Source organism: Solanum dulcamara, chromosome 7, assembly GCF_947179165.1.
Source record: "Solanum dulcamara chromosome 7, daSolDulc1.2, whole genome shotgun sequence".
Lineage (NCBI taxonomy): Eukaryota > Viridiplantae > Streptophyta > Magnoliopsida > Solanales > Solanaceae > Solanum > Solanum dulcamara.
In genome coordinates, this window is record NC_077243.1 from 53,129,651 (window position 1) to 53,145,362 (window position 15,712).

A 15,712-nucleotide genomic window follows, 5' to 3' on the forward strand; every position below is an offset into this window, starting at 1 on the left:
CAAAAATGTTGAAAATATTCCATTTAATTTTATTGTATTATAAAATCAAATCTGACACCCAATGCGGATCCGACTGCTAAATCGAGACCCAACTCCTAACCAAACCCAGGATCCAACTTTTAAATTTGGACCCAACACCCAATTTCGGACCTGACTTTCAAATTGAGATTTGACTCCAACACCCGACCTCGACGACAAATCTGAAACCCGATCTCGATACCTAAGCCGGATTTTTTGTTTCAAAGAAGTAGGATTTGGGAATCGATGCCAACTCCAAATCCAAAACCCGACTTTCGAATATAGATTCGAGACGACTCCAAGGGCCAAAGACGTCACCTTTTCAATTATTTTTTTATTACTTTTTTATTTTTTAAAATTTATAAAGCAGAGTAATTAGTTTTAACAAAGAACATTAAAAGAAAGAGAAGTTACAACATATTTTGTTATATCATGAATTTTGAATGAATAAAAGTTGAAAGTTTAACCCATTTAGCTAGCCTCTAGTTTATCCATATTTTACCCATGAATACTCATATTTCTATGGGTAACTCTTCCTTTTCGATGCCCACGAAACTACCCATATTTTACCCATCTAAAAAATTACTCACCCGACCCATTAAAATATGAACGAATTGAACGGATTATCAAAATATGGACTTACTTTGCCATCGCTAAATACAATAAAACTCCAAGATAATAGGGATTAAAATACTGGAAAAGAAGTTGGGTTAGCTTGAACAGACACACAAGAAGAGTGTCAGTTGCAGAGCAGAGCTAGTATACAGATTATGGATTCAACCGAATTTAGAAACTTTGGTCAAAATTCTATATTTGTCTCTAAAAATCTGTTGAATATATATAAATTATTAATTTAAAACCAATAATTCAAATGGACTAAAGTTTTGAACCCATAAACTTCAAATCCTAGCTTCTCCTCTAATTATTTGCAGGTGCATATGACATTGTAGAAATAGAATATAGAGAGGAAATGAGGAATCAACGCCATTACCAATTTCCACCAAAGTTGTTAAACCTGTGACGACAAACAACGTTAACAATCAAGTTTTCTGTAATCAAGTTCCAAATTCAATCAACTACATTATTAAAGCCTCAATTATGCCACCATCTAACGAGTGGACAAAACAAATAATCTAAGGAAATGTCATGTCCCTGTCAATTCTAGCAAGAAAAATTTGTCTGCCACGGCACTTGGTATATTCTGAATTCAAATATTACACAGTATGCAGCTGAGATGGATGTTCTACGATGGACCAATAGAGACCTAATTCGATCCTTCTTCCAACAATAATGTTCATCAAAAAAGGTTATTCAATGGGCTAAATTATCCCATCTCCAGCACACGAAAAAAGGGGTCACCTTTGACCACAACAAAACATTTATACATCTCCAGGGATAAAATGAGAATGAACTTGGGGTTTTATAGCCATGCCCTTTGAACTTTTTCATCCACTCATCTAACAAAGGTAGCTTGTGCAATGGAACTTAGTGAATGTACAACGTCTGCTGTGTGGGTGGGTATCCATCACTGTATATGACGACATCTCATGCAAGGAACAAATAGTTGTGTTAACCGAGCTAAAATGGTACTGAGTAACACTAATTACTACTACTAACTATTTTTTCATTAGACGGGGAGTTTAAATCATGTGATACAATTTTCTCGTCAATCTAGTGTTCCCATTTTCTATTCACCATCGTCTCTCCTGTCTGCTAAAACTTCTATCAAAATTCAATTATCAAGAACCTGCCCCTAAAAGGGCAAAACAATACCCTTATTAACTAGGAAGAAACAGAGGAATTCCTTCATTTACCTTTTGTACCTAGAAATCTTGTAGGCATTTAAGATAGTCTTCATGAGACCTTGAGTAACTCGTGGAATGCCTCTTGGGGTATGTCGACGGATCCCACTCGCTTCATTCGCTTCTTCCCTTCTTTCTGTTTCTCCAACAACTTCCTCTTTCTTGTAACGTCACCACCATAACACTTTGCCAGAACATTTTTTCTCATAGCAGAAAGCCTGAAACAAGATATATATATATATATATATATATATATAAATCAAACAGCAAATTACAACAGTTCATCTATGAAACTTTAAGCCCGAGAAGTTTTAAAACTCTAAAAATGTATACATGGCATATAGAAGAAACAACATCAGGTGAACCACCCCATTTCTCCTCTTGCAAAATACAAAACCAGACACAAACATCTATTCCAAAATTTCCCTCTCCCTACTAACTTTCTTTTCCCTCCTACACTTAAAAAAAACTAAATATTTTAAAAGGAAGTTGTCTACTACCAAAAAAAGTGTTGCTTGCAGACCCTAAAGGAAAAGAAAAAGTTGAGACAGGGAACAAGGTGGAATAAGATAGCCAGTTAAATCCCTAATCTAGTAAACAGTCAGCCAAAAACAGCTGTTCAACAGCATGTTTTTACATCAATGGTGGCCACTCATTATGGGGAGGAAACCATAAATAATCACCACAGTTTTGCATAATAACAGACGTGTTATAGAAAAAAGCTGAAACAGGGATAACTATATTCACAGGATAATGTACTAGTCTGCCAGATGTATGATATCGATGGAGAAATTAAACTTACGTCTCCCTGGCGATGACCTTAGATCCAATAGCAGCTTGTATGATAATTTCGAACATCTGCCTGCTCAACTATCTGTATTAGGAACTGGACGTAGCAATAAAACAAAATGAAACAGATAATAGGGTGGTGAATAAGTAAACCTGTCTATAAACTTTTTAAGCTTCTCCACAAGCTCGCGGCCAACACGTGGAGCTTTTGATTTGTGGACAATGGTTGCCATGGCATCAACTGGTTGGCCATTAAGGAGAATATCCAGCTTCACCAAATCCGAAGCCTGATATCTATCCAAAAACCAAAAAAAAAAAAAGAGGATGAAAGGAAAAGAGGAAGAACCAAAATTGGATCAGAAGCACTTGCAACTAGAAAAAATTGTTTTTGGAAAATGTTTTTGCTGAATGAATTAAAATTTTATGTGCGGATAGATGCTCAGGTGAGTCCTTCATATGTATATATAATCGATAAATTTCCGAGTTGTGTTTGTATGTTCCTGAGAGAAACAGAGGAAGAAGAGGAGAGGAGGGAACTTACTCCGAATCCTCATAATCAAACGAAGCATATCCTGATGTAAGACTTTTCAATTCATTGTAGAAGTCCACAACAATTTCCCTCAGAGGCATGCGATACTTCATGAAAGCCCGTTGGCTGCGCAAGATGGAAAAGACTTGTATACCATCAATCTTGAAGTTAATAAGAATTTGAGAAAAGACGAAAAGAAATTCCTCATGAAAGTTAAAAAAAAATCAATTGCAAATCAAGCATGCTTTGCTATATGAAGTGTCTTTCTAGAAGATATTTGGCAAGATATTAGAAGGCTGTAATCACCCACTAGTTTCACTAACAATTAAATGATTGAAAAGAAAAGAATAAAGTTAAAAACCAAAAAAAATAAAAAAAAATGTAATAGCTTTCATGTAACTCTGTGTGCCACATCTTTCATGAGCAGTCATCAAATCAGAGTAAGAAGAACAGTTACCTATCAATGAATGAGTACTCCAATTGCTCCCCGCGACGCTCAGCACATAAAGTGATAACAGACCCCACATACCTTTAAGCAGAAGTATGATGTGAGTAAAAATATACATCTTTAACACCAAACAATCCCAAGAAGAGAGATCAAGAAACTGCCACATATTGCTGAGAAAAATAATGAAAAATGTTAAGTTCATGGGAGCTTACTCACTAGGGATTATAATAGTAGCTATCACAGTAGGTTCCCAGCAGGCAATAAGTCGATTTTTGGGGTTTGAAGGCAAAGCAGCAGGATTCTGAACCTGTAACTTGCTACAAGGATAGAACAAGAAAAGGAGGAAACAGAAGCAGATCGGTAAGGTTGGTGAAGAGCGTTTAAAAAGGTTAAAGAAAGCAGGCAACCATACCTTCCATCTGAGTACTCAAAGATATATGGCACTGTAGGAACAGTGGAAATGACATGTGCTCCATGTTCCTGTCAGCCATTACACTAAATAAGCAACTTCTGAAGTAAAATACAGTTCTATCTTCATTTGTTCCAAACAGGTATAGAAACCAGAAGAGGGATGAATCAAGACTTCATTCTTCTTGTGTAAGTACGCGTGCAAGAGAGAGAGAGAGAGAGAGAAAGGTTCCAACATGAAAGACCAGCATCTGGACCAGTACTTGCTTATGCAAGAGATAGGCTGTCTTCCTTGTCTGATATTCATCAATCTAGGTTTTAATTGAGGCAGATACATTTAAAATGACTTAATGAACATGCCTGCTCAAGTCGCTGATGAAAAACATCCATGTGAAGTAAGCCCAAGAAACCACATCTGTTAGAAGGGGTTAAGAGACTAAATTAAGAACACGAAATGAAGTTAAACTATTATGTCTTAAGAATTACGATTTATCCATACCTGAAACCCAGACCTAGAGCTGTGCTGCTTTCTTTAGTTACAGAGACACTGGCATCATTACACGTCAATCTCTCTATGGCATGGTTAAGTGCCTCAAAATCAGATCCATCAGCTGGATATAGGCCAGAAAAGACCATATGTTTTGCTGGCTTGAAACCTTCATGTATCACCAAGGAAAATATTGTGATGAGACAAGATTTGCTAACAAGAATAGAAAAAGACAACCCTTCGCATAATGAAATCTTTTAGAGGCAAAGATGACAATGGGCATAGCTAAACCTTTCAGGGTATGAAGCTAAAATTGTTGATAGGATGTATTGTCCAATCATAAGCTTTAACATAATGCATCTTTTGCTTTTGTTTGTGGAACATCAACCAAAATCTATTGTGAGGCATTTTCTTAGCTCATTTGGAAGATCCACCATAAGCTTCATTCTTTCAATTTTTCTTGGGGATGCAAGGGGAGGTCGGTGGGGCAAAAGAACTCCGAGACATCATAAATAACATGGACATCTCGACTATGAAAGATATATTATCCACAGCCCACAAATAAGCAAGTTGCTGAGCTTTTCTAAATATTCCAATTTTCTTCTAAAATCTATGGCATAGACACAGCAAAGATACCTGGAAGGGGCTGTATAACTGTTCGGGTATGATGTAGAGTATCTCCAACACGGGCCTCTTTTGTTGAACGCATTCCGCTGACTATGTATCCAACTTGACCTGTTAAAAGGATTCCTGTCGGCACAAGTTCTGGGTGCATGATACCAACATCGGAAACTTCATAACTTTGGCCAGTCGCAGCAGAGCAAATCTTGTCACCCTTGTGCAGAGCACCATCAACAATAGCCACATGGCAGATAACTCCTTTGTACTCATCATAATATGAATCCAGCAAAAGCATTCGCAAAGGTGAAGTGTTTTTACCAGGGGGTGCAGGAATTCTCTCTATCGCAGCAGGAAGAACCTGCTCTAGACCTAGACCAGTTTTTGCTGATGTCAATAGCACATCGCTAGGATCAAGGTCAAACATGGATTTGAGCTGTGCTTTAACCCGATCTGGATCAGCAGTGGGCTGATCAATTTTGTTTATGACAGGAATTATGGCCAGGTTTGATTCAAACGCGAGGTAAAAATTAGCAACAGTCTGTGCCTGCACACCTTGGGCTGCATCTACAACCAAAAGAGCACCTTGACAAGCTGCCAAAGATCTGGATACTTCATAGCTGAAATCCACATGCCCAGGTGTGTCAATAAGGTTTAACAAAAAATCTGTGTCACTGCCAAGGAACTTGTGGCGATGGAACATAGTTACTGTTTGGGCTTTAACGGTTATTCCCCGTTCCCTCTCTACCTAAGACAAATTACAGATTTTTCACATAAATATACCAAACAGTATCATGAGTTATTGCACATATATGAACAAAGGGCACAGGTACTTAGTTCTCTAATAATGGCAAATGACAAACAGTACAGATTAAGTTAGCTGCTCAGTTCTAGTGGGGTTTTGAGGGTGTGTATTGTCCTGCAAGGGAGGGGTCTAAAGCGGTTTTTTGCGATTAGATGACGGTGGCTTTGGGGGATTGGAACATTCTGTGAGTGTTAGGTGGAGACTATAATACTATTAGATTCCTTGAAGAAAGAGTGGGTTGTCAGGTGGTGTTCAGGGCAATGGAGGAGTTCTCAGAGTATATTGATAATCATTTTCTTATTGATCTTCCTTTGATAGGTGCTAGTTTCACTTGGGCCAGGTCAGAGGGTTCTACATCTTAGATCAAGAGTTGACAGGTTCTTGGTGTCTACCACTAGTGAGGAGTTGACTCCAAATGTCATACAGGCGTCCTCCAAATTGACACCAGATCACTTACCTACCATGTTGGAGGGTAGAAGACGCACAAGCATCAGATAATCTTTCAGATTTGAGAACATGTGGTTGCACGCAACGGACGTTGGTGACAGAGTGAACGATTGGTGGAATAGCTATGAAGTGGTTTTGAAGTTGGAACTCCATCTTGCAGACTTGCAAAAAAATTAAAAGTGAAAAAAAATATAGGGTGTGGAATAAGATTTTGGAAGGGTAAAGGTGAAAATGAAGGATATTGTAAATGAGGTTTGGGAGTTAGAGAGGGTGGGGGAAGGGGGCATATTGGTGGAGAGGCAGAGGTTAGAGGTTTTGAAGAGACAACAACAACATACCCAGTGAAATCCCACAAGTGGGGTCTAGGGAAGGTAAGAGATAAAGAGGTTGTTTCCGAAAGACCCTCGGCTCAAAAGTCACAATCCCAAGTAAGAGAGAAAAATAATATATATAGCATAATGGCAAAATAAGTGAGGCAAATTTTACAAGACAAGAACAATAACAACAGCAAAGTAATGTGATAATCAAAGGCAATAACAACACAACTATAAAGGCACGCCTAGACCTACGACCCCCCTAAATTGACACTCGGCAAGACACTATTCTATCCCAACTAACCTACTACCCTAATCCGCGACCTCCACTCTTTTTTATCTAAGGTCATGTCCTCGATGATATGAAGTAGCGCCAAATCTTTTCTAATCACCTCTATCCAATACTTTTTCGGTCTACCCCTACCCCTCCGCATAACCCCCAACTCCAACCACTCGCACCTCTTAACTGGGGCGTCGACATCCCTCGTCTACACATGTCCAAACCATCTCAATCTCGCTTCTCTCATCTTGTCTGCCACAGATGTCACTCCCACCTTCTCCAGAATAACCTCATTCCTAATCTTATCACACTTAGAGTGTCCACACATCCATCTCAGCATCCTCATTTCTTCAACATGCATCTTCTGAACATGAGAGTTCTTTACTTGCCAGCACTCCACTCTATATTAGGTGGTATTTTCTTATCACACAAGACTCTAGAGGCAAGCCTCCATTTCATCCACGCTGCCCCAATGCGATGCGTGACATCATCATCGATGTCCCCACTACTCTGGATGATGGATCCAAGGTATTTAAAACTTTATGTCTTGGGGATAGGTTGAATGGCAAGCCTCACTTTCGTGCCCTCTTCATCCATCGCACCACTAAATTTGCACTCCAAGTATTTTGTTTTGGTCTTGCTCAATCTTAACCCTTTGAACTCCAGCGTTTGTCTCAAAACCTCCAACCTATCATTAACTCTGTCCCGAGTCTTATCAATCAAAACTATGTCGTCCGCAAATAGCATATTGTAATGACCCTCAAAGTCATTTTAGCCTTTCTCAGATATTTTCAACATTTTGAGTTTTCCTGTAGCGACCCCAAGTCATTTATGACTTGCTGGAATTGACAGTTCGGTCGCCTGGTCAAACACTCAAAAATGCTGAAAACAACTTATAAATAACTTATAAGCCAATCCAAATGGACTCTTACTGATGTAGCCATTGTTGGCGGGAGTCTCTTAGACTTAGTTTCCTTCGCTATTTCCTTCTCTATTGTAGCACCTATTTTGAAGCCTTGGTGAAGAGATTTTCACTCGGTTAGGCTTGAAAACTATTGTTGGATCCCATTTTTGGATTTAGAGCTAGAATTCTCTATGTTTTTTGTTGCCATTTGGTGGGGCTAGCTGTGGTCGAAATCTCAAGGTTGTATTCCCAATTGGATCTAGAGGTACTAATTGACTAGCTAAGCACCTGTTTCCTCATTCCCTCTTCCTTGTTACCCAGTTAGGGTTGAGTTCCCTTTTAGGCCTTGTGATTGAATTAAAGGAATAGAGTTGGGCTTTAGGCCTTGATTGGAGGTCGGTTGTCTTTGTTAGCCCTGTTTTCATGCTCTAGAGTGTAAGGTGCTTGTGGAGTCATTATTGTATGTGATTGTGCGTGTTGTTTGGATGCTGGTGATGGCATGCATTGCATTGGATCATTGTTTTCTCACAAATGTAGTCGACCCCAGTGCATGCATTGGTTCTTGGCATTTATTGGAGAAAGTTCGGTGGTAACCCAAACTATTTTATACTGATTTTCGAAAATGGGGGTCATACTACCTGTATTACTAGTATTTTCAGTGGACGGAAGGCATCAAGGATGCGCTCATTTTTATGATATTGATTTGAGGCATCGAGGATGCGCTCATTTTATAATGTTGATTCGAGGCATCGAGGATGCGCTTATTTTATGACACGGGCCTGGTCATAGAGATTTCCAACCCTTTTTTATAATGATTTGACTATTTATCTCCGGTCATCACGATGAAGCGGATTTTATGATCGGATACAGATTGATATAAGACCTAAATCGGGACCAGACAGGTATATAGGGGCATTCTCGAGCTCCCACCCCCCCTCCCCCGGCAATCCCAAAGAGGCACATGGGTCCTACTTCCTGGCCGGGACTGGAAGTAAGTGTATATATCTTGGTATGAGGCACTTGGCTCTGATGGTACTACTGGTTTTATTGTATGACTCTCATTCATATATGCATTGCCTATCACCAGCATAGTTGTTTGTACCTGTCGGTAGTATGGGATGTCGTACGGGTTTACCTATTTGTGAGTGAACTTTCTGGGCACATAGGTGCTCGGGAGGTATTGTCTTAATATTTGCGAACTTGTGGCGGTATAAAGGGTGGTCTCTTGTTTGAAGGTAATTACTGCCTTGTTCTTATTTATCTAACTTTTGTGTAGGGATTTAGTTGATATGGTCCTTTGGACCGTTTTGTGATATCTGTGTTTACTTCTGTTAGTTGTTTCCCCTTTTGTAGTGTGTCGTCGTGTTTAGGTCTTGGGCTGGCGCCACCAAGTACGTCCTTGCTTGTTTCCTATTTTCTCTCTCTTTCTTATATTTGATGTTTCTTATTGTAGGTTTCCATATTATTCTTGTTAATTACTTGTGATATATACTCCTTGCTTACATGTTCTTTATACTTGCTTTATCTTTGAAGCTCAGTCGGTCGATGTCTACTGAGTGCCACTTGTTGGTACTCATACTACACTTACGCACCATACAGATCATAGTGCGGATTTTCACTACTGACCCGGATATCGTGCGGAGCAGCTCTTGGATTTTGGAGACTTGGGTGAGCTCTTGGCATTCAAAGTTGCCTATCTCCTTCTACTTTAGCTTGGACTAGTCTTTATTTGGTATTCGGAGCCAGTCTGTATTATTATTACTATTATTGTATATGTATAAACCTTGTACTTCCTTATTTGGTCTAGTGGCTCAACTACCGACTGATACCAGGTCTTGGGGTCATCTTTTTGTATTATTAATTATTATTCTTTCCTTATCATTGTTATTATTATTACTCGGTTCTTTTCCTTCCGCTTGTGATGGTCCATTGCCGATGGTTTCGGACTGTGGGTTAGGCTTACCTACTAGCTGGTTGATAGAAGGTGCCATCATGATTTGAGAAATTGGGTCGTGACACATACACCATAGGACCTCCTCCGGAATAGACCGTGTCAACTCATCCGAGGTTTTGAAGAGAGAGAGAGTTTATTTAGCAATAGCCTAAGAAACTAGTTTGAGACACATATCGAAGGGGGGAAGTTGGCGGAGAGGCAGAGGTTAGAAGTTTTGAAGAGAGAGTTAGTTTATTTAGCGATAGCCCAAGAAACTAGTTCGAGACACATATCGAAGCGTTGTGGTCAGACAAAGGGAATTCAATACAAAGTTCTTTCTCAGGATAGCAGGAGGAATTTTAGTAGAGGTTTATGGGGAAGTGCATATGAATGAAGCAGGAGTAGAGGCGCAACTGTTAGGTTCTTTGAGTGTTTATTCATTGAGAAAGTAGATTGTAGGTCAACACTAGAGGGGGAAGGGTTTAGTCAAATAGGTGATAAAAAGCAACAATGGCTTGAAAGGCTAATTGGGGAAGAGGAGGTGAGGGAAGCGGTGGAGAGTTGTGAATGAAATTAGGCTCCGTCACCGAATAGTTCCACTTTGGCTTTCTCCCAATAGTGTTAGAATACAGTCAAAATTGAGGTGATGGAGCCTATTAAGGAGTTCTAGGAAAAGGGAGACCTTGAAAAAAGTCTTAATACACTTTCTGCCATTATTCCAAAAAGGGAGGACGCAATGAGCATTAAGGATTATAGACCTATTAGCCTGGTGGGAAGCATCCATAAGATAATTCCTCAGATGCTTTCCAATAGACTTAAGAAGGTCTAAGATGAAAATGAATCTACTTTGCAAAATGCTTTTACAGCACAACTGTTGGATCTTTTCCTCAACATAACTAACACCAGCTAGATCATGCCAGAGCACACATCTGATCTCCTAAGTTGTTGAATTAGGAGGAGAGGAAGCAAAAGACAAAAGAGGTGGTAGAGATTAATACCATCATGCATATGGTAAGACAACGTGGAGAGAAAGAAATGGAATATGTTTTGAAGATAGGTCCAATTCTATTCACAAAGTAAAATAGAATTGTATTGTATCTTTACTTTTTTTATGTAAACAACTTTGTATAGAGGATATAGGTCAAATTGTAGATTCTATAAGTTGTTTGTCTTGTTTCTCTTTTTGGATGTGGCTCATGTATGTTGAAGAGGACAGCTTTACTAGTTTCAACCAGAAAAAGATGGAGAAGTTTTTTGGGACTTGAGGTTTAGAATGAATTTCCAAGATTGGGAGATGACTAAGTTCTAAAGTTTGATCGGTTTGTGGGAAAGAAGGGGTATTTCTTTGTCAAGCCTTCTTATGAAAAGCTTATTAGGTTGTTTCCAAGACCTTTTTTTTTTTTGTATAGATCACTAAGGTGTCAAGAAATGTGTATTTTTTCACCTGGTAGCAGCAAGGGGAGTGACTTCGACGGCCAAGAACTTGATAAAGAGGAAGGCTACTAATGTTAGTTGGTGCTTATGCATAAGGAATCAGGTGAAGATGCAGATCATCTCCTTTTACATTGCCGAGATGCTTTGAGATTACAATGGGAAATTTTGAGTTGATTTGGAATCTCTTGATGCAAGGCATTATGAAAGGGTTAATGTCCAGTTGGCGTTACAGGAGGAGAAGAAGACACATTACTTGGAGCGCTGCCCTACTTGCACTTGTGTGGTTGTTTGGAGAGAGAGAAAAACGAAGAGCTTTTGAAGGTGTAGGGATGAATTTGATGCATTTACGGAATAGCGCCTCCCTTATTTCTTTTTGGTGCACTCCTGAGGTTCCTTTTTGTATAGAAGTAGGGTGGCATTCATAGAAAACCAACTCTTTTGTAGGGTTTTTTACTTTTTGGTATACCTTTTGTATACAGGCTTTGGCAATATTCTAGTGATATTTATTTACCTTGCAAAAAAAGAATCTTGGAAGGCAAAGTTGACCTCTGCACTTCCATAAGCAGCTAGTAAAACATTTGCGAGTGCAGAAAAGCAAAAGACTATCAGTTTATGAATATAAGGACGGTGAAGTTTTAACTAGCTAATCTCGAAACAATTAGTGAACCACTACAACAACTATGCCTCAGTCCCAAAAGAGTTGGGATATGAATCCTCATTTCTTCATTTAAGCTCATATCATATCATCATCATAATAAATAAAATATAACTGAAAATACATTAATATATTTTATATATATATACACACACACACATAATAATGATACTGATAATAACAACAATAATAAAAGTTTCATACGAGTCTAAAACCTATTCTCAAATAGTGGCTATCTCCTATATGAATCTTTTTCTTCCATTTTGTCATATTTATTGCTACCAAGCATTTGGACGTCTTTTGAGACACTTCCTCCCATGTGATTTTAGGTCTAAAATGTGGGGCCACTAAAAATAAAAAGATTCACTACAAACCAACAAAAGCAAGGGTTTCCCACCTTTCAGCTTTTAAAAAGATACTCATTTTCTTTCACTAACTTTCATTTAAAACCTCCTGCAAATAGATCTGTCAAAGTCCACCTCATACCAAACACAATTTCTCTTCTAGTTCCATCCTCGAATAGTTGAACAGACAATTATATTCTTGTTCAAAGCCACCAATTCGAACAAACAGAAAGATAGTTATCACTTCAGATCAGCATCACTCTCCTAGGGTGTGAACATCTGTCTCAACTGTATTCATTATTTAGAAGGATAAAAAAAACAAGATGATTATCACTGCTGTGTCACACTTCACGTCTAGTTCTCTCTCATAAAGATGTGATCTGGAATTTCATTTGATAACCGGAGAGTAGGAAAAATAGGCATAAATCCATGATGTGCATAGCCTCTTAACCGAACTTATCTCCTTCCTCTAACCCTGTGTCCGCTCCTAAAGAATACAATAACAAACTCCTAAGAGTATAGATTTTACTAATTCCTTTGTTTGTTTTTTATAAGGGTGTGAAATTGTCATAAACCTCATACCAAAATAGTACTTCCTTCATTCCAAGCCAAATATGTATGTAAAGGTTCACATTCACCTAAAGCTAAAAAGCAATTGCAAACGCATTACAACAGCTAACTCACAATTTCCCATTGGGAAATGAAAAATTTATAAATACACTAAAAATAACAAAGCGAACCAAAAGTCTAAAAGAATCTATTCAACCCAAATATTTTGATAAAAGCAAGGTTCTTTTTTTCTCACTATTAAAAAAATAATGTTGAAGACATAATTCAGTAATATAAGTGTACTCTTTGTAGTAACTTAAGTTTTATATGAGATGGTCACACATTTCTACCCATGAAAAAAAGAATCTTCATGTGTGACCATGAAAAAGTATTACGCTAGCCCATGTAAGGGTGTGTTGAAGACATAATTAAGTTAACTTGAATAAGTAACCTCCAAATGCCTTGACTTCGAGCTAGAAACATAAATTTTTCACAAGGAAGAGTATTCCAGTTTATGTGCCAATATTTCCTTTTTAGTCTCATTCCAAAAAGAATGACTTTTTTCTAAATTTAGTTACAATTTAGCTTAAACATCTCTTTTTATCTTTTATAATCACACATATGTTATGAAAATATTTCAGACGGCATGTTAGCAAAATCTTATATTATAGTTATACAAATGTTATAGCATATTATGATGTGTCTTCACTACTTTCTTAACCTCCATGCCTATTCAAACTTTACATATTTTTTTTTCTATGACTTGTGGTATCTGGGCCAGCTTTGCGCACCTTGATTAAACTCATGGAATATGTGTCACCTCCCACCAACTATAGATACAAGGTAACTATGTCCACCAAGCTTAGAACAGATGAGAAATGTGTTCTTTTGGCTCTGCTAGAATTTGAACCTCAGACTACATGGCTCTCAACCACTTGAGTGCTATTCAAACTTTACATATATTGGAGTAAATATTTTGAAGAAACAGGGGTGGCTCCATTTCAAAAATAAAATAAAATAGAGTAAACTCAAACTTATGGACCATTTTAAACATTACTTTATAACATGAATGAAGCACTAAAGTGGGAATTTACCTGCAATTTATCTAAGTACTGAGGCTGACCATGTCCTTTTCTAATGGTTCCAGTAAGTTCCAGAAGTCTGTCAGCTAATGTTGATTTTCCATGATCAACATGGGCAATAATTGAAAAGTTTCGAATGTTATCAGAAGGGTACTGATTCAAATCTATATTTGATCCTTCTTTATTGTTTTGGCGAGGACGAGAGCAAAATGAAGCATTTTGACTATAAAGAAAATGAGATAAAGAGGGTCGACGATGAGAATTGCAAGTATAAATTGCATATAATTTGGATGTGAGAGCTCTTGAAGCTCTCTTGAAACTACTCATTTTCCCAGGATTAATGTTTGGAGAACCAGAAAGGCGATGTTTTTACATTAGGGCTTTTGCGTTTCAAAATTGCCAAAATGCGGTGTGGGCGTGGAGGGCGGGTTGATCCGAAAGTGGATCAAGTTAGAGCCCGTTTGGATTGGAGCCCTTTTCAGCTTTTGGACGTGTTTGTCTAATGTTAACTTTAAGTCAGAAAGTTCTTAATGAATTACTTTTATATCCCTTATATTTTAACTAAATTTCCAAACTACCCATTTTATTCTTTTAATCCTAAAATTCACATAAGTTTCCTCATTTAAGCACTTTTATCCAAACACTCAACTGCTTATTTATAAAAATAACTTTCAGCACTTTAAAGTTCTAAAAGCACTTTATACATAAAAGTTACTTTTTTTAAGCCCATCCAAATGGGTTCTTAATAAATAAGGGGTCGTTGAGAAAATGAAATAGAGGATGTTTGGATTGGCTTATAAGCTCTTTTAAACTTTTTTTCAGTGTTTGCCTGGCTAATTTAAAGTCATTTTGTGCTTAAAATAAGCCTCAATAAATAGTTAGGTTTATTTGGATGAACTTATTTTAAGCAGTTTATAAGTTGAAAACAGCTTATAAGTCAAAAAAAAAAGTTGGCATGCACTTACTTTTTTTAACTTATAAGCTACTTAAAAATAAGTCAATCCAAACAGACTAATAGAAGTCCCATATGAACAGATAAGTAATTGGCAACTAATAGCCAAACAGTAAAAGAACCGAAAATATATAGGTTAATTTTTATCAAACGTGTATTCAACCGTCATTAAGAGACGTGGGTTGAAAAACCTCAAAATCTTCCAATATTTATTAATCAAAATAGCTTTTCAGTTTCCCAAAAGTTTCTAACCAAAAATTCAGTATATCATCGCAAGATCGATTTTCAAAAGTCAAGAGAACGATTAAAACATTACTTGTTATGATTCGTTATAACGGCGAATGGGACAGTAACAACAATTTTGTTGACTATTCCATGGAAGGGATAGTTATAAATATAGAATTTACAACCCACTATCAAGAATCACATATTCTCAAAGTAGATAAGATAGCAATAAGGCTCCCACACGGACTACACAACACAAATAAGCCCTCACACGGGCATCTCAAAGTAAATTAACCGTCTCAAACTCCACTACGACCCCATCCCAAAATCCACAAGATAGAATTGACTAATTACCCAACTCAGCCCTAAGAAAAGATAGTCAAACTTACCTCAATTGTCGAACCTACACTCGAACACTTCTACTGGATGATCAACCCTCGAATTCAATGCCTGAATTGACAACCTACTATCAAGAATGAAACATACACATCACAAGGAGTCCAATGACCCTGATATTGATAGGTTTTGAAACTAGGGGTAAAATGGTCCAAAAATTAATTAATTTCGAAAAGGGTAAAATCTGAAATTTTATTAAAAAATCACGTTCTACTAGTAATAAGGAACTCATGATTGAAAAACTCATAAAAATATAGTACAAAATGAGTTAGAAATCATCATTTTCCTTAAAT

The 15,712-nt window shown here is 37.6% G+C and overlaps 1 protein-coding gene across 5 annotated transcripts; it reads right to left on the reverse strand.

Annotated features, from left to right (window-relative positions):
- Positions 1-709: 709 nt before the first annotated feature.
- Positions 710-14,274, reverse strand: LOC129894398 (translation factor GUF1 homolog, mitochondrial). Of its 5 annotated transcripts, none has more exons than XM_055970076.1 (12): positions 13,859-14,274; positions 5,118-5,847; positions 4,494-4,650; positions 4,355-4,409; positions 3,999-4,066; positions 3,799-3,903; positions 3,596-3,667; positions 3,151-3,264; positions 2,763-2,903; positions 2,623-2,682; positions 1,833-2,038; positions 710-1,033 (listed from the first exon to the last, which is right to left on the reverse strand). In XM_055970076.1, exons 1-11 carry the CDS (start codon positions 14,171-14,173, stop codon positions 1,873-1,875), a joined length of 1,983 nt encoding a protein of 660 aa, XP_055826051.1. In that variant the 5' UTR covers positions 14,174-14,274; the 3' UTR covers positions 710-1,033; positions 1,833-1,872. The 5 variants fall into 5 exon arrangements, with proteins under 5 accessions (XP_055826051.1, XP_055826049.1, XP_055826050.1 ...); XM_055970074.1 differs by lacking the exon at positions 710-1,033 and adding an exon at positions 1,064-1,546; XM_055970075.1 differs by lacking the exon at positions 710-1,033 and adding an exon at positions 1,064-1,562.
- Positions 14,275-15,712: the final 1,438 nt, after the last annotated feature.

Excerpts from the sequence above, each read along its gene's own strand:
- LOC129894398 (XM_055970076.1), bottom strand. The coding sequence starts at position 14,173 with ATGAGTAGTTTCAAGAGAGCTTCAAGAGCTCTCACATCCAAATTATAT. Across the intron at positions 4,410-4,493 it reads GCTCTAGGTCTGGGTTTCAG|ATGTGGTTTCTTGGGCTTAC; the intron begins GTATGGATAAAT and ends CCCTTCTAACAG. Across the intron at positions 3,668-3,798 it reads ACTATTATAATCCCTAGTGA|GTATGTGGGGTCTGTTATCA; the intron begins GTAAGCTCCCAT and ends TTCTGCTTAAAG.